The 27,981-nt window shown below is 29.4% G+C and overlaps 1 protein-coding gene and 1 long non-coding RNA gene across 12 annotated transcripts; one reads left to right on the top strand and one right to left on the bottom strand.

Annotated features, from left to right (window-relative positions):
- The first annotated feature begins 339 nt into the window (after positions 1-339).
- Positions 340-26,373, top strand: LOC107999184 (innexin shaking-B). Of its 10 annotated transcripts, XM_062076806.1 has the most exons (7): positions 4,274-4,777; positions 6,091-6,331; positions 9,741-11,116; positions 18,686-18,905; positions 23,009-23,298; positions 23,946-24,199; positions 25,636-26,373. In XM_062076806.1, exons 3-6 carry the CDS (start codon positions 10,754-10,756, stop codon positions 24,192-24,194), a joined length of 1,122 nt encoding a protein of 373 aa, XP_061932790.1. In that variant the 5' UTR covers positions 4,274-4,777; positions 6,091-6,331; positions 9,741-10,753; the 3' UTR covers positions 24,195-24,199; positions 25,636-26,373. The 10 variants fall into 10 exon arrangements, 9 of the variants coding, with proteins under 9 accessions (XP_028523156.1, XP_016914369.1, XP_028523155.1 ...); XM_028667355.2 differs by lacking the exons at positions 4,274-4,777; positions 6,091-6,331; positions 9,741-11,116 and adding exons at positions 340-483; positions 1,807-2,029; XM_017058880.3 differs by lacking the exons at positions 4,274-4,777; positions 6,091-6,331; positions 9,741-11,116 and adding exons at positions 874-1,006; positions 1,807-2,029.
- On the bottom strand, positions 13,098-15,945 carry LOC107999185 (uncharacterized). 2 transcript variants are annotated; one of them, XR_001766313.3, is made up of 3 exons: positions 15,666-15,806; positions 14,310-14,489; positions 13,098-13,956 (listed from the first exon to the last, which is right to left on the bottom strand). It is a non-coding gene; the product is annotated as an uncharacterized LOC107999185 (long non-coding RNA). The 2 variants fall into 2 exon arrangements; XR_009830404.1 differs by lacking the exon at positions 13,098-13,956 and having other exon boundaries at positions 14,258-14,489; positions 15,666-15,945.
- Positions 26,374-27,981: the final 1,608 nt, after the last annotated feature.

Here is a 27,981-nt window from a genome sequence, read left to right as displayed (position 1 = left end):
AGACTTTAAATTTGAATAAAAATTGAAATGATAATTACGCGCGAATATTAATGTGAATATAACATAAAAACTTGAGATTTATTAAAATTATATCTTGAAATTATATATATTTATTAAAATTATAACTATTATTGATATAAAATTATGATATAAGGATGAAAGAAGGATGATGATTTAAAAGAAAAAAAAAAATCCTTAAAAACTTGTCCTAAATTTATATTTTATACATTAAAAATATTTTATACATATAATAACATATAATAACAATATACAAAACAAATAATAAATATAATTATTTATATATATATATAAACTTAAAACATTTTGTTAATAAAGAAATGTAATTTTACAGATGAATAAAATGAAAACCGATAGCATCACTATCAGATTACACTCGTTAACAACAATTCTAATACTGATGTTTTCAGCAATTATTAGCAGCAAACAAGTTGTAGGAAATCCAATAGAATGTGTTCATACCAGGTACGAATAAATTTACAAAAAATAAATAATTGATTAGAATTTATTATTTTCAATTATTTTATATGACCAATCTTCTAATTTAACCTAAATACTGAGTAATTGTATCGTATAATACATCGAAAAATATGAGATTTACTAAAATTCCAAAATATCTTAATTTAATACGATATTTTATTTTTGTCATTGAACGACTATTTATGCTTCATTGATTTCATTCATTTATATAAACTTTTTTGTACTTACATATATATTTTCGTTTGTTTTTTATTTTTGTTGAATGCGACTGCAATCGCCATATACATACTTATATTAATTGATGGCAGGTGTCACTTCTATTTTTGTTTGTCTTCACACGCCATCTTTTCTTCTTTTTAGTTTAAGATGCGCGTGCGTGATTTATGGTCGTGTATTTTTTAAAATATAAACGATCGTATTGCTTTTCGAAATAATATTTCATATCATCCATATTCAATTTTGAATATATATAATTTTGCAGTTTAATATTGCGAATATATTGCTTTTGGTAAGTCTAATTCATGTTTCAAATAAATTTTGCTCCTTCTGTGCTATTTCATAACCTTAAGCTTAATGACGATCTGATGTTCCAGATGTTATATGTATATTTTTGTATTGCGTAAAATATTTCAAAATATGTGAATTTTGGCAATTTATACATAGAACGTAAAATTTATGTTTCATCGAAAAAAGAAATCGATATTTTGTGTCTTTCAGTTTGTAAAAAATTATTTTTCATCTGAATATTTTTATTGTCTTATCATTTAATTTATCTATTTTTAATTTTATGTCATAGTTTATCTGCTGATATGTATAGTTTTAACTGTATAGTTTTAAACAAGAAGTTGAAGTAGACTCTTGATGCATATATTCGGATAAAACGGATAAAAATAGATTAAGTTGTCTATGATTGAGATTTGATTAATAGAGATTGATTAATAGCAATATAATATTAAAATAGATGCACTTGATTTCCAAATAAAGTTATATAAATATTCGATTATGAATATTTCTTAAAATTAGATGACACATTCAATGTATGTAATCCTGGTTTCTGCGAAATTTTCTTATTATTTTTTTTTTAAAAAATTCGGGAATTATTTGAACATATATAACGTATAAACTTCAAGTTTTTTCGGGAATAAATATATCATGCGTAAATAAATCCATTATAAATAATTTCCAATGAATATGGAATGTAATCGATAAATCAATTTATATATGAATCTGCTATTTTTATTTTCGTTTTCTTTATTTTTAATATTTTCTTTCTATTTCTTTTACATTCTATTTTTTTCGTCTTTGCAGAGATATACCCGTTGAGGCTTTCAATTCATATTGCTGGATACACAGTACATATTTTGTGACTAGAGCTATGCTGGGTACCAATGGCATAGACGTTGTGGCACCTGGAGTTGCGCCTTCTCATGGAAATCATCATTATGATCAAGGAGACGATATATTTTCCAATAAGGAAACAACGAAAAATGTAAAATATTATCAATGGGTCGCCTTCGTCCTAATATTACAAGTAAGTCAAGTATTTTTTATTGCCTATATTTAGATCACATGTCAAATTTAAACAAAAAATCTATTCGCTAAAAATACATTAAACTTGATTTCCATTATATATATATATATATTTCTCAAGAGACGATTTTCAAACAACAATATACATGCATAAATACAAATTTTAAATTAAAATAAAGCAATTCTTTTAAAATGATCATAAAATGTTTAAATATAAAGTAGAAAGACAATTGTTTCAAAAAACACTAATCAAATATTTTATATAAATATAGCATAAATTCAAAATAACTAATCATTAATCATATTTGTATATATTATTAACACAAATCTCAACAATCGTATAAAAAGCGTGTTACCAAATCTGTGTAATGCCAGATCAACACGTTTTCCTAATGAAACACGTGTTCCCGAGGAAAGCACACAAATAGAACTTGCCAGTACGGATATGATTGATTTGTGTTTAAGGAGTCGGAAAACGGGAAGTGAGCTGATTGACGTGTAGGTGTTTCCGACCGTTTCGGTTTGAGCACAATGCGAAATTGATTATTTTGTTTTTCACGATACACACTGCCTTTGAACCCCTTTTCTACGTTGGATCTATGACAAGAACTCGAAAATGGAGAAATGTATACTTTGTTCGAGTATTGTTATTTTCTTTAACCTAAATGTTGTTTCAAATGTGTTTAATTTTTTTTAAAATTAAATATCGTTAATTATTAAATATTATATATACATATATATATATATTTAATATTTTTTTCATACTATAATTCGAGAATATAAAATTATGAAATTTAATATTTTTGATACGTTAATATTTTTGTATATCTTTCAATCTGTAAATATTTAAATACCTCTTCTTTGTAAGTTTGATATATTACGACAGATTGGTTGGATAAGTGTCATTTATAACATCTAGTTAATTTTCAAAGAAAAATCACTCGATCCTCGTTCATATTGTAATAAAAAAAAATGTTTATATTTTTTTTTAAAAATTAGAAATCTACTTTGATTACTCTTATCGAAGAATATAAATAATTATTTGTATTATTTTTTAAACTAATATTTGAAGAAATGTATCGAGATATTTTAAGATATTTTATATTGCTGAGTATGTTGATCGAAATATTCTATATCGAAAAAGCCAGGTTGCAAGTGTTCGATCGTGGCCAATGTGTAAGCAACTGGCACGTGGACGGTTGCTGCCTACTAGACATTTTCTCGTAGATCATTTGGCCACGTGGTCTCCGTCTAAATTAACCTTAAGAACGCGTTTCACGTCACATTATCGAGTATCGAAATTTCTTCTCCAATATTTTTCATCGCTTCTTCCCTTTCGTACGTTACGCGAATATAGCGGTATTATAGCGACATAAAATACTATTTAGAAAAATCTGATGATTGTTTTCTCTGAAAATACAGAGAAGCTGTGAAAATATTAAAATTGCAATACGATGGTTACAGTTTAAGCGTCTCTCGAAGCATCCTCCTCGCGATTTTTCGTTTACTTTTCAAATTTTATACATTTTCTCGATAATTCCATATATTTTAATTCAAGAATTTTCTATCTATAATTAATCAATTTGCATGTTTCAAATCACGTTAATTAGCCAAATTTTATTTTTTTCGTAATATTCAACGATTATTAATAATAATGATATAAATACTCTTCGCTAAAAAAATGTTATATAGGAAAGAAGAAGAATTCTTCATTACATATTTCCATTCTTTACTTTCTTGGAGAAACGTGCATTTAATCTGATATACAAAAATTATTTTCAATTTTGAGGTTATTCGAGAGACTGCATCTCGTCGTTTCTGCAAATCTTATTGCCCTTCTTTGTCACACGATCGGATTAGTAGGTCCATGTTGACAAATGACATAATAATAAAAATAAAAAGGAATAAAAATGCAATTTCTCTTCCAATTCTCCCTGATAAATCGGACGTTTCCCCAATTATTAACATACTGGATCGTAAAATTACATAACTTTATAAATCGTATCGGGCGTATATAATAAAATATTTCGAAATCGACTGTAACCGATTGAACGATATTTCGGCAAATCCATCTCCGCCAATAGCCATTTAGATAGAGCACGGGCCAAATACACGGCACGGCACGGTATTAAAACGCCTATCCACTCGAGTTTTCGCGGGTTCGAGCAACGTCTCTCTTTCTCGCGTCGCGGCGCGTTTCGACGTCGCGCCTCCAACGCTCTCGAGCGATTTCGGGCTTTGGTGTTTCTATTCCTGGAGCGGGTTGACTCCTCGCTCGGCTCCTACGGGAGGTGCTATGCCCTGGCTAGCAAACAGTCGAGCGGAGTCGAGCGGAGTCGTGTCGAGTGTCTTGAAACGTGATTTTATGTGGCGTGTGAAAGCTGTGCGCGCGTGCCGTTGAATATTAAATCGAGAAAAAAGAAAAGAAAAAGAAAAAACACTAGCCCATTCATCGGAAGAAAAGGAAACTCTGTCGATCATTTCCCTTCGATTTTCTTACTTGCCGATTTCTTTCTTCTTTTTCCACTTTTTCTCTCGTCCCTCACATTGTCGAAGTATTTTATCGATCAACGCGTGACAGTGCTTGGAAAATTTTGTTTCATGCATTTGTTGATTTCTCTCGGCGAGAACGAGTTACGGGGAGTTATGGAACTAGGCGAGAAAGTTTCGGTACATGTTGGCCGAGCTCGAGTAATAAGTTGTGTTGTGGATATGGAATGAAAAGTTAGATTTTTTTTAAACGAATTTTGTGAGTATATAGGATGATTTTTCTTTGGCGCAATTTAATTTGTTGTATCTTCTCGATTTTTTAAAAGTATAAACACAGCAAAATAATTTTGTTTTAAAATTGATTATACAGGAATTAAATTAATAATGAATAATAAAATTGTAAAGATTATTTATGTATCGAGATATTAACTTTACCTTAAAGATATTTTCCGCCAAGAAAAGAAAAGAAATTAGTTACAGGCTCTATTACAAGTTTCATCGAAATCACAATTTTTAGGTTAGGTGAATTTCTTTCTATGACAATGTATTTTGTTGTTCGAGGTAATTTGAATCATCCATTGATGATTTACGTTAAAAAGATCGGTGTTTGAGAATCGCACTGTCTTTGCCGGTTTCTCGGTGGCGCGTCGGTGAAAATTTTTCAATTACCCCGACTATTTTCGGGCTTGAGCTCAGTACGATATATTTATTAGCGTCGCGACACCACGCGCGCGAAATCGATCGTGTTTGACGTTCGTTTATCGGCGTTCGATAGATCGGGAGTGTTAGGTGGTGAATCCGTTTCAGAATAAAGAGTAAATTTTTCCTAGTGAGAATCGATGATGTATCGAATAACTTTTGGATAATTCAAAAAAAACTGCGAATTAAATTAAAGTGTAAAATTTTCGAGACAAGTGCTTTCGAAAATTAATTTTTGTTAATGAAAATGCACATTGAAAATGAATATTTTTTGAATAGTCGTCTAAAGATGCGAATTTCGATTCAGAGTAAATTTTCTTGAATTCCCGAGAATATTTTCCGTGGAGGGCATTGCATTTGATCGAAATTATCTTTTTTGAGGATCAGAAATACGCGAGAAAGGAAATTAATATATTCAAAAATACTTTTTTCACAATTTTAATACTTCGATAATAAAAATATATTCTCTTGAATCTTCATCAATCTGTATAAATTTTATCCGATTCATAATATATGCACAATTCAGAATATAATTTAGATAATGAAGAAAATAGATTCTTAATGATTCTTTGATTTTTTTACGAGAAATTTCTTTTTTTTTTCGTCAAGGAAATAAATAAAAAAAATTAAATCGAATTTTTATACGAAAAATATAGATCGACGTGATTATCTGTTTCTCAATTGACAATTAATTTCCTATATTTTATATTTTTCTTTGTATATCACATTTAATTAAAAATCGTTTAAAAAAAAAAACTCGATGATTCCATTTCCCAAATTTTATTGATCGTAATTCATTTGTGTACGTGGATTGCGCGGCAAACAAATCGATTTTGTGCAATGAAAGGAATCATATGTTTTTTGTTTGGCAAGTGTTGAGTTTGGTATTCGACGCGTGTCCGTGTCGACTCATTCTTCGAACGTTTTATGCGCCTTCTTGACCGTTCTCAATTAGCTTCGGATTTCCCGAGAAATTTGAAAGAAGGAGACATTGTGAAAAAAAAAAAAAAAATAATGGTATATAATAAATTCGTTTCGTAATATTCGATGTATTACGAAAAATTTTATTTATTCGACGAGGAAAGACTCGGTTCGAAGTTAAGTTTAATTCAAGGTAAATTCGATTTTTATTTTTATCAATTTTATTTTATCGTAAAAATTATATTCGTATTGTCGAATTTATTGCGATTGTTCAAATAAAAATTATATTACATCGGTCGAAGAATATCGTTTCAAAATTATTTCCTTCGGTTATTTATTGCCGATTAATCAATTCACAGATTCATTTTTATATTGATAAGGATTATCGTAATTGTACATGATGCATATTTGTATGATTGTATAGCTGAACACATGATTTTGAGGTACAAGAGAAATAGTTCTTAAAGAAAAAAAAATATTTTTTTAAATATTTCTTGAAAATTTTTAAATCAAATTTATATTATTATTAATTTATACTTATGATAATTTGAAAACGTGTATAAACTACTTAATTAGATTATTATCAATCTATATATATAATCATATTCCCCATGAACAGTGAAAGTTATCGAAAAATATATAAAATATTTTTTATTAATTTCTCGTTTCAAAAATTCTATCAACGATGAAAAATTTCTAAGCAGAAGACACGCGAGTGAACATTGTCACGTAAGACAAAACGATCCAGCTACGATACTTGGCTACGATTAATTTACATGAAAATTGGAACGCCTAATTCCCTATCACGTTAAAGTTAGATTACGATTTACCACATTGTAGCCAACCTCTCGCGTGTTCCGAGCGAGATAAATTTATTAACGCAAATGCACCGCAAAATGGGTTCGTTGAACGATACGAGAAACACACTTTGGATCGTTCATCCTTCAAATTGTTTCGACTTGAACAACGTTCTAATTTTGTTGACACGTATATCGGTAACGATTTTCTATATTCTGAACCAACTGGATTTCCAACTCGAAGATCGTGACCTCCAACGAGGTCGCCTCGAATGATTTTCGAGAGGATTTATTAATTTTATTTATAGGGAAGCGTTCCATGGAAAAAGTGAATGTAATTTCATTCCGTCGGGATTAATTGTGATTTATTAAAAATTCCTTCCTTTTTTTTTTTCGTTTCGATTGGAAATAAGAATGATCAGAAAAGTTTATTCTAGAGAAAAAAGAATTATGTCAATGTGTTAAATTCGAAATACTAATTTATGATAAGTTAAAAAATTTGGTGGAATAAAAATTTGTTATAAATTTGTGATTCGATGTTAATAAAAAAAAAGATTTTGTTTTTTTTTAATCTTCCAGTATTATATTTTATCTTCAACGAAGTAATTCTTTATGATTCTTTTCCGCGAATATTCTAGTAAATTAAAAAAATATTTCGATAATTTTTGTTACGATCAAAAAAATCTGTTTACATTTTTTTTTTCAATTAATAAGATTTCAATCTCAATTTAAAAAAAGAAATATTAAAAACAAATATAAAATATTTAATATGTACGATCATCTCTATAAATCCTCGATATTTTTTCGCAACGTTCATTTCTAATATATCGAATAAATATAATAATGCTCGATTAAATATCGCAGCATCCTTTATCACTTTAACAATTCCATAATTTTATTCACTTAACCTATAATAATTTTCTGAACACCTATTTGCTCGGATAATCGATATATATTCCATATATAGTTTCGATCCTGCGACAATTAACCTACTACCTACTTGTACGTATTAAAAATATTCGTCGTAGAAATTCTTATATAAATAATTGGAAATAAAAATAATTATGACGCTTTTCCAAAAACACCGCTTATTTTATTATTAGTTTACCCATCAGATTATATGTGCTAAAATAAATCTTCTGCATCGAATTATTTTATCTTCGAAAACGAAAAAAAAATTCTTGTGCGCGCCCTCTGGGTTGTTTTCAACGCGACGCCGTAGCTTTGTCATTGAAGCGCGCCTTTTCATTGGTGACAAATCTTACGGATCGCTTCGTGCTGACACGTTTATCCCTGTATCCTTCCATTTTGTGGGCGGAGGAGAGGAGGGGGGAGATGGAGGGGAAGTATTCGCGTGTTCTTCAACCGGTTTTTATTAAGGGATTTATCGACTCGACGATGGTGCTTTATTGCTCGTATCCCTGTGTGGAAGAAAGTGCTAACAGGGCGTAATACTACTGTAATTTGTGCGATGCAAGCTACACGTTGCTATACATGACGTTTTTTATTGAATATTTCGTGAGCGTAGAATACGCGAATGCTTTATATCTCGTCGTAACAAGACTATTATAAAAGATTATTTTTTATTCGATCGTTATTCTACTCTATTACGATTATTTCATTCAAACAATTAATATACCTTTTTGTAATTTGTATTTAATTCAATACGATTAAACTTCATAATCATCTATTCAGAAAAATATTAATATTATCAACGGATGATAATAATAACTAGAGTAACTAGACAAGTAACTAGGAAATCAATTCATCGCGTATAGAGAGAAATCGTAACTCGAAGAATAAAATAAAAGCTATAACGATAAAATTCGTTACAATTAAAATTAATAAACGATAAATAAGTAAATAATAATTGTATAATTTCGAAGAATTAAACTCTCGGTCCGCGACACAGGGAACATGCTCGAAGTAGTTAAGTTAGGAAAATGTATTTTTGCCTTGTGCGTGTTGTCATCGTGTGTGCATTTCCGTGCGGGCATCGGTTCTTCGCCTGGTCTCGTTTGAAACAAATAGCGTGCGTACGCGTAAACGCTAAAATAGAATGGCAGGCATATTAAACAAAGCTACGATACCGTGAATAAGACCCCTTTACCCAATTCTCGTAGCAGTCCGTGTTTCGCCCAATTCCCCTAATAACGTTACATCTCCCAGCATTATTGCCGTTGAATATGATTAATCGTTGAACTGGTAATTAACAGGCAATCGTGTCAAATACAGTGATATTACATATGCGGTACCTAGAATGTAGTTTCAGGGGGTTGATTCATCAATCGAAAACAGCAGTAAGAAATGCATATAAACACACGTCCTATTTGACTTTCTTTATGAGATAGTATATAACGAGTTCTGTGTCCCGTCATTTAACATTTGATTATTTTCACATGAGATGATCGAAACGAGTATATATACCATACTTTGTGATTCGAGCTTATAGATGTCTTGTCAATGATCTGGTTATTCTCAATATATCCAATATTTCTCCTAATATTTTCAGTGTGCTCCCAATATTGAAAATTTTGTGCAAGGATGATCTAGATATGACTCTTTGTATGTACGAAAAATAAATGGAGAATAAAGAATGATATAATTGAAAAATATGGTTTTCAAGTTTTTGATAATATTTTTGTTGAGATACAATTTTTTTTTTTTAATTTTGAATTTATTTTTAACAAATTCAATGCAAAAGGATACGTATCACAATCTTTTTCTGTAACCAAATATAAATAGACTTAAGATTAATAAAATATCAAATTATATAATAAAAATATATATATTTTTTTTTGATAGAATCACGAACTGATGCCAAATTCAAATCAAAATATCATAAATATATTAATACTATTAATGACTAAAATGATTCGATTCATATATTTGTTGTACGTTTAAATAATTTTCTAAAAGTGATTTTTTTAGTGAGAGTTTTTTTATTAGATTTTCTTTACATTTATCGAGAGCGTGATTCGTTACAAAAATTTTAATGGTGAATGAGAAACATATTTACATGGTGACCACTAAATCTAGGAATGTTGCAAGTGCAGTGCAAATTTTCTTTAAATGGATATTTCTGTGTTAAAATCCATGAGTGATTTGATCTTAACTGCCATTTACCAATAAATAAAGGGATAATAAACGAAATAAATTTTCAATAAATGAAACAATGAATGTTCAAAAAAAAATATAATTTTTTATAATCTCGCATCTCTTCATCGATCGATTGAAAAGAAGATATTTCTTCGATATAATAAGGAAAAACATATCGAAAACATGAATTTATCCGACGAATATTCGAAAATATCCAACAGAGCACATATTTGGACATCCATCTCCTGGGACACTTAAATCGAAGAAAATTCGCGAATCAAAAGCAAAACATTGGTGGGAAAATGATATAAATTAAAGAAGAATGAGTGAAAAGAAATTAACGACGACAAAGGATCCGACCGATTTAAAGGATCCCACGTCGGCGATCTCTTTCGAGGAAAACGAATTGCAAGAATTTCTTCCTTTTCCATCAAACATTCATCTCTGTCAACGTTGGATCAACTTCAAACGAGTAACGAATCAAATTTTTATCAAACCTTAAGACGAACATAACCTCTTAACAAATACGCCTCGTCTTTTAAGTTAACCTGGAAATCTGGATCAAAGAGATCGAAAGATGTAAAAAGTATTAAAAAGATCGACGAACGATGTTTGGAATCGTCGGTGATTCAATGATACACCGTTTCGTCGTGTAACAAAAAAAGAGAGAGAAAGAGAGAGAAAACGAAGAAACTTAACCGTTTCTTCAAATATCCAAGATGCTGGACATATTCCGGGGCCTGAAGAGCCTGATCAAGATCTCCCATGTGCACATCGATACAGCTGTATTTCGATTGCATTACAGTTTTACCGTGATCCTCTTGATCTCATTTTCGTTGATCGTTACTACGAGACAATACGTCGGCAATCCAATCGATTGTATCCACAGTAAGGATTTACCGGAGGACGTGCTGAATACGTATTGCTGGATCCATAGTACGTACACGATCACAGCGGCTTATAGGAAACGGGAAGGATTCGAGGTACCGTTCCCTGGGGTGGATAATTCCAAATCGCATCCAGAGGCGGAGAGGAAGGAGTACAGGTACTATCAATGGGTCTGCTTCATGCTGTTTCTCCAGGTAATCGATCGATTGGTACTTTATTGTTTCATGTTTCTGAATTTTATTTTACATCTTGTTTAATATTGAGCCGAACGAAATTACGATTGATATCTGTAACGATAATTTTAAATTAATAACGAAATTAGGTTGAAAGGTTGAAAAAAAAAAAACAAAAAAATGATATTTCAGTCAATAATATGCGAGATCCATTTTTCATCATAATAGTAACGATCAATTTTAAAAGCGAATTCTGTTTATTTCTCTCGAGTAACAACGTGTCGATTTCCTAACCTAACCTAAGCTTCTGTGTATAACTGGTGGCAAATCCATTTGTCCTTACATAAACTATTTTTAGTAATCTCAATATTTTTTAAACGATACCTGTTATTCTTCCTAACGAGAAAAAAGAATTTTGTTATCAGACTTGAATTTCATAAACCAAAGTCGAAACATTTTTTTATATATTTTTCTATAGAAACACAATCTGTCACGTATCGACGTAAGGATTATCGATCTTACTTGGCATATCTTACACAATTTACTTCATACGTTACATGAAATCGATTTGGACGCAGGATTTCTTGAAAAGATCTCGCTATGGAAAGAGTAGAAGAAAACGGTAGTGGGAAAAATGATGGTGGAAGAGCAAATGGCGAGTGCTCTATCGTATGATGCAATAATACCAGTCGCTCCTTGTTCCTCCATCTTTATTTCCCCCACTACTACTTTTTCCCACTCTCGAGAAAACTTTCTCCCACTATTACACTTTTTCAGTGAGATTCGCAACTTGGGTTGAATATAGTCTTCGTAGTTAATTCTGCTTGAATTTTAATTCGTTTACACATAATCGCATAAAAAAAGATTTGGCAATAAGAAAAGCCGGATAACGAGCGAACGGGTTGCGGCTACGGCCGAAGAATTTACTCGGTGCTTACAGAAGCTTATATCTAGTTCATTGCCAAGAAGGAAACCCTAAGCATATTAACTCGTTAAACTTCTAGCCGTTATACTTCGTCACCGAGGGTCGCTATCGCGGGAGTCGCCTTGACGTTTGGTCAAAGACGTTTCTCCACCGTCACCTTTCAACTGATCTCTTCAACTAGAACATGTTGTTGGACGGAATTAGATAGACTTGATTCAATATCGATCGTTGGAATAGACGATTAGCCATTTCCTTTTTTTTTTTTTGTAAATTTAAGAAAATAATCCATTGGGAAAAGATTGTTAATTTTTTTTTTTAATATTATTTACATTAAGGATCAAAATATAAAAGTAAAATTCTTCTTTTTGTGCTATTGTTAGTTATATTTTTCTTCATAATTAGGTTAGATTAGGTTAGATTAGTTAGGTTTACGAGAAACATAAGTATATACAAATATAGATATTAGTGAAATGTGAATTTTAACGTTTCGCAAGCATCATTTCTACGATTTTTGATCAAACGTTTCTCGATTTTAAACTATATTCTCATTTTGAAAATATTGAAAAAGAAATGAATATATTATATGTTGCTATTTGATGTTTTAAATTTAAATATAATAAATAAATAAATAAATAAACAAACCAGAATGGATATTCATTGAGAATGAGAGATTATTTCTACGAAATGGTTATATTACATAGTTTAACATGATGGAAGGTTACAATTTAGCATTATTAAGCAAAAACTATTGTAAAATATTTTACAATAGCTATCAATGATTGAAACATTCTTAAAATAATTTAAAAAAAATGAACAATACATAAATAAGATTTCTAAAAATGGAAAATTTGTAGCATACGTCTGACTAATTTTCGAAGCCAAACACAAAGTGTTTACAAACAAAACTAGATATGCTTGAGGTTATTGCTATGTAAACTAAAATCCATGGAAGTTATTTACATAGCTTTGTATGATTGCAATCATCGGCGAACGTGGCAAGTATCTGTTACGATGAAGTTTAGTAACAGTGAACACCGAAATACGATTTTATTTTGTAGTGCATAGGAGGAAAATAAATTATGATAATAAATTCGCATGATGCGAATAAATAATATACACGTTTATTTAGAATTCGAATTTGATTTTCTTAAATTTTTTAAAAAACATTACAATAATCTGTTTAAAAAAAATTCGAAAATATCTTTCTCATAAATAATTTATGATTGGCTATATAAATACTAATCAAATTTAATCTAATTTAATTTTTTTTCAAATTTTCTCTTTACATGAAATATTTAAGAAATAGTAAAAAATTTTAAATATCACATTTTCTTACATCACAAATACTTGATTACAGTAAGAGTTGATTAAACAAGATATTTAAATTCAATTTAGCGATCCGTGTAATAACCCAAAATCTCTTCGTTGATTCGTACGTAAAGCATAGTTCCACAATTAACTGAACATGGAACGTATCCAAACTTTCTTCGAGATAATTATAATTGCCTCCAGTACTATTCGAATATGATCCAACCAAAGTAATGTAGACCCTTGGATCTAATTATAGAGCGACAATGACCCGAATGTTTCGTCTCCTTTTTACTCCCTTGACTCTCAGTGTCCGTTTTTCTTTCGATGACAAGTATCGTTGGCAGAAAGCCAGTTCTTAATAATCGCGGTATATTATTCAACAAGATATCATAACCTCATCAAGAATTTTTATTTTTTCCCTTAACCTGCTACGTCATATCGGTGAAAATTATCGGTGTTCTCTTTTTCTCAAGACTGTAGGTCTTTGGTGATCTTAATTTATTTGTTTGTTTTCTTTCTAACCTACTTTTGCAAATATTTTGCGTTTGCATGTGCTACACACTTGCTCTAACGATGATGAAATCAAAAATTTTTAGGGAAAGCAATTTTTGAATGAATTGAATCGCTGTAACGAAAGAACTAGGGATCACTATACATTTCTAGGGGTAACTAAGAATACTCGAAACTTAAAAAAGACTGTCGAAACTCGAAAAATTTTGAATTTTCAAAATTTGAAATATATATTATATTAATATCTATATATCCAGATACTATTTTCCACTTAGAATGAAATTAAAAATTTTTTCATATTTGAATAACGTTATTTCAAATATGTTTAGATCCATTTGCACAAATGCTTTAATAAATGAGTAAATATAATGATAATAAATAAAGTATTATGAAAATTCCATTATAGAAACCAATAATGAAATAAAAACTACTTATAATTAAAACTTGGTAAATAACATGAATACGTACATTTCATTGTCATGACAAGAGAAAGATACTTAGAAGATCATATAAGTTATGTGTTTAGCATCGAGGCCAAGGGATGCCTCTCAAGTTCGGCCAGTCTTCTAACGGCTTGCTTCCTCGCCCCACGTGTGTCTCACCGTGTCCGAATAGTCGTTTCATCCTCTTCTTCTACTTCATTCACTTCTTTATCAAAATAAAAAGAAAAGAAATAGTAAAAGAAAAAACGATGCTGTGTGTTTAATCAATTCATGTGCCCATAAAGAAAAAAAAAAAATCATTTTTCTATAAAAACCGCGTGTGAATCTGATAATCTCAAGATTTCTTCTTCAACAAGTTATTGGAGTTAAAAAGTCTGGAGATTGGAGAAAGAAATTTTACAAGAGATTTATTGATTTATTCAATTTTTTCATTTTTAATAATGAATTTTAAAAAGTTTGTAAATAGAGATAGAAATATTGAAAGAAGTCAGGTAAAAAATGGAGAATGAGATATAATATTTTTGTAAAAAGATAAAAATAAAAAATATTGGTGGAGTAAATTAATATTCGAAAGAATATTAGATAGAAAAACGGAGAGTAAGCAAAATGCACGTAGTGAAGCTGTTTTCGATTCGATCGCAAAAATTCAATTGGTCGGAATTTTGCGAGGATAATCACGACGAGGAAAACAGACTCACAATAATGAGTATTATTTCTCTCTGATTTTTTGATATTTCTTCCGCGAAAGTCTTTCGAAATATACAAGAAAAGTTTTCAACGCCGTTATATCAGTGATAAATTGAGAATTCTGTAATAAATTTCGTAAATACTGAACATCGTGAACATCGTTCATATTAACGCTATTTACAAAAAAAAATAAAATTGGAATCGGAATTTATACTGATTTTAATAATTTTCAATAATTTTTATAATTTTTCAACATTTAACAACTTTCGATTTTAAATCGATTTTTGTTTTTAACAATTTTCAACTAAGCATTTCAATTTCTCAGTGATAAACTTTAATTTCAATTCCAAATCTTAACCTCAATTTCAATCATTTTCAATACATCGTTCAACATTCAATTAAGGATTTAAAAGGATTTTTCAACAATCAACTTTAATTTTTCTAAATATTTTTATCAATTTAATTAATTTTTCCATCACTCTCGATAATTCCTCAACCATTAATTTCAATTCCATTAATATTTCTATCAAACTTTAATAATTCCTCGGCTATTAATCGTATATCTAATTTTTCTATTTTTTTAACCTAACCTAACTTTTCAATTTTGATAATTCCCGAAGAATCAACTTCAATCTAATTCTTTCTTCAATTTTCAATTTAATAAATAATTTCTCGACAATAAAATCAAACTAACCTCAATTTCAAATCGATCAATTCTCCATCCATAACAACGACCTCCATTTTTATCACGTCCAATAACCGTCCGTAAAAACGGATCAGCTAAACGAAGAGAGCGACTGCCTTCTCGAGAAAGATACTTCCGTGATCTCGAAAGCAGTTCGCCATATACGACGTACAAAGATGCCTCTGTTGCTGAAAATGATCGACGTGTTCGGCTCGTTGAGATCTTTGTTCAAAATTCAAAAAATCTCCGTCGACACGATGACATTTCGGCTGCATTATCGCGCAACAGTGGCGCTACTCCTCGGTGGATGCGTCACATTGGCCTGCAAAAGTATTTCCGGTTCACCGATTCATTGCGAGGCGTCCGGTTCTGTGGATAAGATCGTATTAGAGACTTTCTGTTGGCTCCATACCACGTACAGCATGGTGCACGCGTTTAACAAGAGTCTGGGCCAGGCAGTGCCGTATCCTGGCGTGTCGAACAGCAAAGGTGATGGAATACACGGGCACGTGTCGCATCCGTTGGTCAAACAGCACAAGTACTATCAATGGGTCATCTTTTTCCTACTAGTGCAAGTATGAGAAAATTGTTTCGTTATTTGCAGTAGATATTTGAAATTGAACAATATTGGAAGTTGAATTTTAATTGGGGTTCCTTTAAAGGAGTATTATTTTATATTGAAAAATTTTCGTTATAAATTCTGTTCTTAAATTTTCATGAATAAATCTCATACGTTATGATAATTTATTATTTAAAATTATTCGATTTTTAAGAAATTAATACTTTTTATGTTTTTATATTAATACTTTTAATATTAAAATAAAGATTTTTCTTATCATTGAAAATGCTTTTTAGAGTGGTATAAATTTTTACCAACATTAGTTTTTCATTAATAAAATTAAAATTAAAAGTATGACATTCTCATAATTAAATTAGTCATTTAAATAAAAAGCAAGTATTTTTTATTATCGATTCTAATTAGCAGATTATAATTATAGTCATAAGTCAAGGTTGAGTCTTAGAATCCTTCAACAAGTTTTTATCTAAGCAGAATAATAACTGCGTTCGATGTGATCGTCTTAACGCAGAACATGGGAAAATCTCTTCGCCGGAAGGTTATGCGTAATTAGAACAGTTCTTGGAAATAGATCTCATTCACGAGGGAACGATCAGAAATAGCATCGTTGTTCTTTTATGAATCATCAATCTTGAGTTTTAGTATTTGATGATCCTATTTAATCTTTTCAGATAAAAAAAAATCATTTATAACGAATATACATGAATTTTTCATGCCGTAATCTATATTATTATATTCATTAAACTATATTCTAATAAAATAAAAAAAGTTAAAAAAATTTTTTTTTGAAATTAAAATAAAATTAAAATTTTTGAGAGAAAATATATTTATAATAGTTTAAATATTTTTTTTTTCTCTATTCATTATAAGAGTTAAATAATTGATTTCACGAGTTAATGCTCATACTCATTAAAAATCTCCATTTCTCTTGTTTGTAATGTGTCATTCCATTTCTATTCTTCTTTGTCGTGTTCAAATGGTTAAATGTTGGATGAAATGAGACAAGAAGAACTGTCACGTGTTCCAACCGTTCCACCGGGTTTTCCGCTTGTTTGGCCAATTTTATCCATTTACCGCCTGCTCCCACGTGGCGTTGCTGTTCTTCCTTTTTTTCTTCCGAACAGTGCATGCACCCAACTGGCACGTGAGCACCGGTGAAGTATAGTTAGCTTCGTTCTATTTCCATCCATGGTTTTTTTCTTTTTGTGTTGGATTCGCGTTCAACATACAACGCAAAAACAGAACGACCCTTTTCATCGCCCTATAGTTACGTTCTTTTTTTTCTTCCATTGGATTCGAAGCTTCGTCGATTTTTAATTTTGAAAAAAAAAAAGTTCGTCGATTGATACTTTTAATCAATCGATATGTTTTTATACTAAATACAAGAGAATTGTTTCCAATTAGAAATTAAGAAAATATCTGCAGAGTTCCAAGTTAGGTTAGGTTAGTTTAGTTTTACTATTCTGTGACAAATGAAAAATTATTCATCGTACGATATGTTTACGCAAATCTGAAAGAGATTATATAAGCATGATATATTATAATTTATATATTATAACAAATGAAACTCAATTTGTCAGAGTTTCTAGCATACTAAAATTTTTTCAGAATATTTTTAAAGTTTAGCAATCTACGTGTACACATTGGAAACACATATTTAAAGGTTAGAGTTTTATTTTTTGCTTTAACACTTCTATTTTTATATGTATACACATAAAACGAATCCACTTTAATCTTAACATTTCGAACTTTTAATGGCTCTCGTAACAAAATTTCTCCGCTTAGTCATCTCTACAATGTATGTAAAACTCGTTAAGCAAATGAATCGTTCTTGATCAATAATAATTAATCAATTCGCTTGCTGAAAACAATGCCCCCATTTATTGCGATTTTATCGTTTCCAACGAAATCCATAGCTAATTTGATATCTTTAGGCGCGTGCCAAGAGTCTGAGAACAGTGTTGATGATCTATCGATCGAGATCACTGATCTCGTATAGTTTGCTAATTCCGTGCGTTATAACGATAGAATTATTTAAGTTTTTGGCAAGATGACAATTACTTTATTAGATTTGACAAGTAGGATAATAAATGAAATTAATTAGACAAAATTACTTTTAAATAACATATTCAGCTTTAATGAAATCATTAAAATTAAAAAATTCTCTAGAGAATTTCTTAAATTTTGATATCCAATATGAAAAAAAAAGGTTACAACTTCATTTTCATTTTTTTTTATTTTCCAAATTTCCAAACTCACATGTATCATTGAATTTAAATTTTAATTATTTTTTTGACAAATGTTTTATTTATCAAAAAAGATATCATTTTATCGACGAGATATTTCATTAAAATATTCATATTATTTTATTCATTATCGAAACAGCAAGATATATTTGAAAATGTTTTACATTGCACAACAAAATTAAGACATACAACTATTTTTTTTCCAGGCAATCCTCTTCTATACGCCTCGATGGCTGTGGAAAGGCTGGGAGGGTGGCAAGATTCATGCGTTGATGATGGATCTCGACATCGGCCTTTGTTCCGAAGTCGAGAAGAAGCAGAAGAAGAAGATGTTACTCGACTATTTATGGGAAAATCTTCGGTTTCACAATTGGTGGGCTTACAGGTACTACCTCTGTGAAGTTCTCGCTCTGCTGAATGTGGTCGGTGAGTGACACGATATTTTTCCTCGATAATTTTATTGATATGTGATAAATCACATTTTATTTTCATAAATTTTATTTCATTATTATTTCTTCATTATTATTATTTCCAAGTTCATTTTAGGAAATTTTATTACATTACATATAAGTTATGTTATAAAAGATCATGAAAATTCTTAAAAGAGATTTTTATCCTCTTCTCATAGATTATATATTATAGAATAGAATCATTATTCATTTAATATTCTATGTCAGTAGTCCGAAGGATACATAATTTCTATTATCATTCTCGTGTCACATGTGACATTATCGATTCAGAATTGAATGAGGTAACAGCGCCACTAGGCGGAAGAAAGTATAATTAAATATAATGATAATCTATCGAGAATTTTGCAGCAGGGAAGATTTATTTTTGATAAATTTTTGAATTACGTGTAATATAGTTAAAAAAAAAAGTAATATATGATTATATGTGTACAAAAAAAAATGTTAATTGCTAATTCACTTAAGATTTTAAATTGTTTTGTACAATAAAAATATTTATTTTAAATGCAACAGAGAACAACATTTCTAATTAATAAAACAATAATAAATCAATGAATTATATAATATCTTTATATTTGTCGATCTGAATTCGAAATTTTATTTATTTAATTCTATTTATTTATTCAATTTAAAATACAATTATGCTAATGGTTGATAGTTTGCTATCGATTAGATAAATTAGAGTGAATATTATTTATAATTTTCAGGATCATTATCATATGATTACCGTGATGAATAATTTTCATTTGATAATCAAGTTAAGTTTCAGTTAAATAGCAGAAATTGATAAAAATTTTCGAGTCACATATATTTTCTATATATATATATGTATATATATATAAAATTACAAAATCGTTAATTCTCAATTTAAAATATTATTCAATGATAATATTATAAATATATAAGATATATATTTTATATTTTGACCATGGAACTGGCAACTTAATTCTTTTTTATGCTATCAAAAATAAACGCGAAATACTGGCGATGAGTTTCTCGACGAACACTAAAGAGTAAATTAGTTCCTTTTTGAAGTTTCACGCTCTAATCGTTCCAGAAGAGATCGAGTTGCAATCCCCAATAGAAGTATACGAATAAATGACATAAACCAGAATGCCACTATAAATTCGTCAAGCTATTCTAATAAAGTTAAGTTTGTAACATAAATTCTCTTCTCTCCCTTGTTCTTTTCTCTTTTTTCTTTTTCGTTATTCATTTTCGTATGTTGAGGTTAAGTTTTTTTTATGTACAATATATGAACAATAATTTATAATATATAGCATTCCGTTGTTTTTATTTTTTTTTTTGCAAGCCACAAATGAAAACAAAAGAATATTATTATTATTATTAGGTTTTATCAAAATTAATATAAATAAATGACCCAAAAAGCTGCCTTCAAAATAAAATCTTCCAAACAAAAACTTTTATCCATTACACAATGAACATTTTTTAAAAAATTGTATTGATTTTCAACAGATAAAGTTAATGATTATCAAAAATGAATATTTTTCATCATTCTATCAATGAATGTGTCTCTCTTTAATCAAATTATATCATATAATTATATAATAATTCACTCTATATAAGAATTTTTAAGAAGAAACAAGTAGAATTATTGACAGAAGACAAAATAACTTTAAAGACAGTCGCATAGATTGGCCATTTAGAATGCATAAAGCAGGTGGCCAGTTGTATCGTTGCCAAATTTTATTGTGAATCGTTCATTCACTGGTTGCCTGTTAACACCGATTCCTCTTTATAACCTGTACCTGACGAATGAGCAGACATGGAAACTCGAACCAATCCAAATTAACATAAATGAATAGTAGTAAAGATGAACGAATGCACAGTCAAGATCCGATTCGACACTGTTTGTTGATTCCTGATTCCACAAGTCTGGTTTCCCTATCGCTAAGCACAGAAGTCTGTACGTTTCATCCTTATTATATGATCGTGAATATTTTGGTTTGATGTACCAATAACCGAGGAAATCGTTTCACGATCGTTTGTACGTGCTATCCACGTTTGTTCGCCCATGTTTATTTCGTTGACGTTTCTGTTTGCTGACATTTGTTTGTTTGATGAATTTATATACGTAAAACAGAATTATAATAGTGCCCGCTTTAGCATTCGCAGTTTGAACCGAGTTTGAAATGACTTGTGCGGATTCAACTTGAGCGAAAGAAAGAGAATAAAAGAATAAAATAAACAAAGTATCGGTGTCAAATTTTGTTCAGCAGTTTATCTCGTTTAGCACATTTTACTTTGTTTACTTCGAGCTTCTATATTTCTAAGAATTTATGTCCAAAACGGTGGAGGTTAAAGCAAATATGTATGTATGTAAATATTGCACATATACAGAATTTGAGTGATGCTTAACTGTCATGGAATTATCCTCAACATCTGAAACTCTAGGAATAAATTTAGGAAATGTTAGGTTAGAGATTAGATTAAATTAGATATGTTATTTTGTTTGATCCAGTTAATTAACAATTAAATGTTTGAATCAAAAAAACTAAATTAAATATAATTCAATTCAATAATTTGATCTAGATTTAACACTGGATTTTTTACAGGATACAATTATTTGTTAAATTTGATTTGGATCAAATAATAGAAAAATTTGATCAAATAATATTATATAATATTATATCGTTAATAATTTCCTAGTTAAATTAATACTTAATGATATTTTAAGATGATCTTTATTTATTTAATGTCGTCGAATTGCTACTAAAAAATTTGCTAATAAAATCCATAACGATTCTCATTTCCTATGTAATCTTTCGCTCGTAAATAAGAAACTGCGATTAATCACAAATTGTTTTCCGGTTACAGAAGATTAAGAATCTCTTTTGCTGATTCGAGGAAAAAATATGGAAACAACAAAAGCCGAGTCTGTGGCCTTAAAATCCGTCAGCCGTGAAAGAAATATAGAATCGTTAAAAGTAAAACAAATAACAGAAAGAAGATAAACATATCAACGGTAGCGGCCGACATGGGGAAAATGGTAAAAGGAATGGCAAATGGGAAAATTTTGATGGGCAAAGAGAAACATACAGAATGCCCCTGTGATCCGTGTCCACGTTTCGTTGGAAACAGAGAAGACTTTCTTTGAAATTTCAAAATAACCTCATGTGTAGTCGAAACAATTATAATGATTTTATTATTCTTTAAATGATTGAAAAAAATTATAAAGTATATCAAGAAAATTAACAATTTTTCCCATTTTTTTCGTTTACTATGTCATAATCCCTGAGAAGGATGTAAAGTAGTTTGGTGGGTCATTATTATTTTTATTTATATAGGAAATTCTAAATTAGAACTGGCTTGAAGAGGAAGAAATAATTCTCGAACATAACTTTTTTTCTTCTTTTGATGAAAGAAGTCAAATGATTTTCCGGTTTAAAAATAGCTAACCTAAGAAGATAAAGACCATGGTTATTCGCTTGTCAAAATGATATATGAAACTACAGATCAAAGGATAGTTGAACATGTATATATGTACATATTTCTGAATAACTGTTGGACATGTTCCACTTTTATTACTTTTATTAAAATTCTCAATCTAAAACAAATTTTTATATGATAAGAAAAAAATATAAAATTCATTATTTTAATGAATTTTTTTTAATGCTAATTCTTTTGAATATATATGAAAGCGCCAAAATATAGAGGTTAGATTAGGTTAGGTTAGATATCTATTATATTTACATTATATTTATTCCTTATATTTATTCCTTCCTTACTTGATCATTTCTCATGAATATAATATTCGAGAGTCATTCAAGTTATTATTGGGGAAAAGAGGAATCCCTGTTGAATGATTTCATATTAAAACAATAGGTCGTAAATTTTTTTTAATGTTTCGACGCTCAATTCTTCTTCGTCTTTCGTCAGCTGTCACTTTCCATATTCGATGTTATTCCAGCAAAGATAAACCCGAGACTCGAGACTCGGTATCTCTTGCTGATCATAGTTAATTTATAACGAATAAATATTGTATTTAATTTAGAAAGAATAAGCGAATAGAAATTGTAAGAAATATTTGAATTTGCGCAGGTCAGATGTTTCTAATGAACCGGTTCTTCGATGGTGCGTTTCTGACGTTTGGTATCGACGTGCTCAGGTTTCTCGAATCGGATCAAGAAGACCGGGTCGATCCTATGATTTATGTGTTCCCGCGGATGACCAAATGCACCTTCTACAAATATGGCGTAAGCGGTGAAGTCGAAAGGCATGACGCCGTTTGCATACTGCCCTTGAACGTTGTCAACGAGAAAATATATGTTTTTCTATGGTTTTGGTTCCTCTTTCTCGGCGTGCTTAGTTTCATCACGGTTTTATATAGGGTAAATATATATATATATAAATATATTTTTTTAAATAAATTTCCAGTTTAAACATTATTTTTAAACGTTGTTCGTTCTTCTCAAATTGATTGCTTTAACCTTTAAGATCTAAGATTTTGTAATTATAATTTTGTTGCGTTATAAATATAATAAATAAATTGGAAAAAATCTATTGTAAATTCTATTTTAAATTTTCGTTGTAAGAGATAATCTTGTTCAATTTGGAAATAATGAACAGAGATTAAGAAATTTTAAAAAAAAATTTATAATTTATATATTCCTGTAAATGCCTAAAGTAGTTTTAGACTTATTATTAATATATATATATATTAATAGTTTTTTTTTCAGAAAAATGAAAAAATTAAAACGGGAAACCGCGAAAATATTTGTTTAATTTTCTTTCTTGTACAATATAATTAATATCATCATGATATTTAATTAAGTATCTTCAATAACATTTAAAATATTTTTTTTTAAAAATGATAAAATATATTTGTTTTAATCTTCTTTTTAAAATACTTAAATGAAACGTAATGTTTTCTTTTTTTTTAACAACTTTTATTGTACAATTTATTATGTTATTTTTTTTTATATATTCATTTAGTCTTTTTTTTTTTAATTTTTATTTTCTTTTTTTTTTTTTTTAGATCGTAATTATATTTTCGCCACGAACGAGGGTATACCTTCTACGATTACGATTTCGTTTAGTCAGAAAAGAGGCCGTTGAAACGATAGTTCGGCGGAGCAAGGTCGGTGATTGGTTTCTTCTCTACATGCTCGGCGAGAATTTAGACACGGTGATATACAGGGATGTGATGCACGAGCTCGCGAATAAGCTTGCCTCAAGACACCATCACAGTGTGCCCGGGATCAAAGGAGAACTACAGGAAGCCTGATCGAAGTGAGTAACGAGAAAAATTGTTTCGTTAATTTAATTTTTTTTTTTTTTTTGATTAACAAATTGTATAAAAATGTACGAAAATGTAATAAAAATGAACGAAAAAAAAAATCATCATTCTAACTTTAATTTGGAATTTTTTTAAAACGTTGATCGTAAAAAAATATGTAAATAAATTTAAATATCGATCTAAAAGCAATATTCGCCATTTGTTTAAAGCAATAAATTTCCGTTTTACAACGACCACAATGTTCTTTTGTACTGTGTTAACCAAAGACACTGTAACCACGAATCAACAATACTAACGTCGCTGTATTTCAGGAACTATTGTAAACGTGTGCTCGTGTTTATACGAACATTTTTTGCTCATTTTAAGTGCTTTTGTACGCTTTCAAAATTTCCTCATTAAAAACAGGATATGCTTTCTATATATAAACATTGCATTGTTCTTCGTTGTAAAAAAAAATGTAAGAGCCTTTGATTATACGTGCATAACTAAAAAATTGCTATTAAATATCGGTCAATTAAATATGAGTTTATAAACTTTCAGAAATTAAAATTTATTAAAATTTTACTTCCTAAAAAAATAATAAAAAGAAATAAAATGAAAAAAGGAATGAAAAGAATTAAAATAAAATAAAAATCTATTTCTAAATCTATACTCTTACGAGAAATGAAAAATCGAGATTAATTGAAAAAGTAAAATTTTTCAAAATCTTATTATATCAGGATATTTATTTTCTAAAATCGTACAATTTTCATTCGAAATATATTTTTATATAAGTAGTATATTCTCAATATATATTCAAAGAGAGAGATTAAAATTACGATTAAAATATATCACTCTATGTGTATATGAATTTTCTTCAAATTGTCTATATGTTTTTGTAAAAAACTTCTGAATGTGTGTGGCGTCATATGACCACTTGTGGCTGATATCCCCTATACAGACTTGCTTGCATAAACTTGCAGGAGGCATAAATTTGACGGCAACAAGCTTTGGACATTAACGCGTCCTCCTATTTTCGGCCATTTAACAGCCAGCCATGCAAGAGAGGCTCTGTTCTGTTGAGTTTCGGTTCGAAATAACAGCATCATCTTGAAAGCGACGCATGCGAAACATCAGTTGTAAAAGGAAAGAATGCGGATGGTATATTTGTCCATCGACGCGCAACAGGCAAATCGATATTGCACTCTGCATATAGTTAGGTTAGGTTGGCGCGTAACAAGTTTCGTTTATTCCAAGTTTCAAATTAGGGGGCAGATATTATGAGATTTCGAAAGATGATATATATTGCTTTAATAATTCAATTATTAATATAATTATTATAATTTTAGAGGAAATGATTTGCAAATAAAATAATATTTAATTTATATATATATATATTATTAGATATATATATATATATCTAATATTCGTATTTTTGTCAATCTTGCAGATTGCCTCGGAGAGCCATGGAAACGAACACGATTGTTGAGGCGACGAGAATATTTTTCACTGAAAAACAAAAGTGCAAAGGATGCCAAAGGTGGAGATTCAAGGACATGCGACGAAATAGAACGGATCGTTTTATATCCGCTACTGGAATCGCGTGTTTTCCTTCCTTGTATCTTCGATACGGTTCGAGTGTTATTTGTGAATTATTTTTATGAACGTTGCGCATGCCAACGAAAGAAATTTGTATTAATCGTGCTCGCGTAAAAGACAAATTGCCAGCGTGCCTTACGATGATTTTAAATTTTTCAAGCATTTACCATGTGTCACACTCGAATTTTATAAATTGAAAGAATAGAATGATAAAAAAGAAAAATCGACGAAATTATAATGATATTATATTTGAGATTGAGAAAGAGATATAGATTTAAAGATAGAGTTTCATGGACCATTTTTACAATCGACCAACCAATTAAAAAATTAGTTTCTTACAATGAAATAAGAATATAAGACGAGAAAATGGTTTTTTATTGAAATTCCTAGTATCTTGTTAGAAATGAAAATAAAAGTGTATATTCCTTTCACCTAAAGTGTTCTACCTCGTAAGTACAGTTACGTTGAAAGCCGGCAGGTTGGAACTCCGCCATTTTCTCATGAAACACGTGTTACGTATTAGGTTATTATAGATAATGTGATCAAATTTTTGCAATAAAATATAAAATGATTGAAATTTTACTGAAAACAATATCTATTGATATATAGAAATTGAAATCAAAGAAAAAAAATTTTTCAGTTTTGAGGTTAAATTAATATTCTGAAAAGCTTCAAAATTAATTTTAATTTATGATTCGTATTAACATGTAATTTAATTAAAGATGAAATATTTGAAACTGTGAAATCCTAAAATAAGCAATATTTAACGAAATATTTAATCACTATCAATTCTGAAAAATTTGTTGGAGCCATTTTATATGCAACAATTTAATATATTGATAAAAAGATTCTGCAATGAGAAAATGTACTATATTTTTCTTTTGCAAAGACTGTGCTAACGTAAAACGAACTCGCGAGAGTAACTTTTACCGACAATTCGTGAAAGATAAATGTATTTTTATTTAAAAGATAATTTAATAAATATAATTTATCATATTGAAAGAACAAAAAAATGATGTTTATCACAAATCCTATTATAAATTGTCCGTATCTTTGAAGATATAACAAGAAAATGATTAAGTCTGTGAAATATAGTTTAATAGAATTTTGTTATTGAATGAGAATTTTTTTTATTCATAATATTCATTATATGTGTAAAAAAACTTAAACTTTGTATTTAAAATCGAGTTAGAAATCATGATTGAAAAATCGAATAGTACAAATTTTCTTCAAATTAAATAACATTCATCGACATTAATTTTCTGATAATTTTCATTAAAATTATTATTGAAATATTTTGTATATAGATATTTTAACTTATTATCGCAAATATTCCTAAAAATACATTAAGTACGTGAAAATGCTTTTAGAAAATTATAAAAGATCGATGGAGATATTATAAAATATAGATTGATAATTAATTTTACAAAATTTATTACGAAAAAAAAAGAAAAATATAATCTACAATTTGTCAAATCATTTATTAAGATAAACGAGTAAAAGGAAGAAAATATTGTATAAGAAAAAAATTGAAAAAACATCTCTTGTGACGCACAAAACATGTTCATTTAACAGAAATAAAAGAAAAAAGATTTTATTAGATTCGCATCATTAAAAGAAAAATTACATACTTACCATAAAACTTCGCAACAATAACATTTATTACGCTATTTCAACTATAAGGATATGAATAGGATTGAATACGAATTCGGACGAGTCTAGCCGAACTTGGACGAATTGAAAAGAGATAGACATACTATTTCTAATTAAATTCGCGCGCGGATTTCAAAAATCTAAAAAACAATTCAATCATTTACTTGAGAAATTACTGAATAAGAAGGTGTAGATGTTTTGTTTTCATCATAATAAACTTGCTTCGTTATCTTTATCACCAAATGCTTTCTCAAATACGTAACAACGTTTTCGTGTGTAAAAATTCGACAAGAAGATCACGATGTAGTGTGTATGATTGGCCTTATTGGGAAGTACGTGGTCAAGAAGGACCCAAGCATTGGCCAACCGGTCCATCGATCCCATGTAACAGTCGTGAAACACGGCAGTCTCTGAAAAAGGACGTGGAGGTGAACGCACGTTCCTTCTGCGTAATCTGATCGAGAGCACTGGCATTTAAAAGATCCTTTATATCCTTTCACTGTCCACCGCTGCTGTCCTGATAATTCTTCGTGTCGATTACATC

The sequence above is a fragment of the Apis cerana genome, linkage group LG6, assembly GCF_029169275.1.
Source record: "Apis cerana isolate GH-2021 linkage group LG6, AcerK_1.0, whole genome shotgun sequence".
Taxonomy (NCBI): Eukaryota; Metazoa; Arthropoda; class Insecta; order Hymenoptera; family Apidae; genus Apis; species Apis cerana.
The sequence above is the reverse complement of the archived record's forward strand: the minus strand, read 5'-3'. Positions and strand labels throughout refer to the sequence as shown.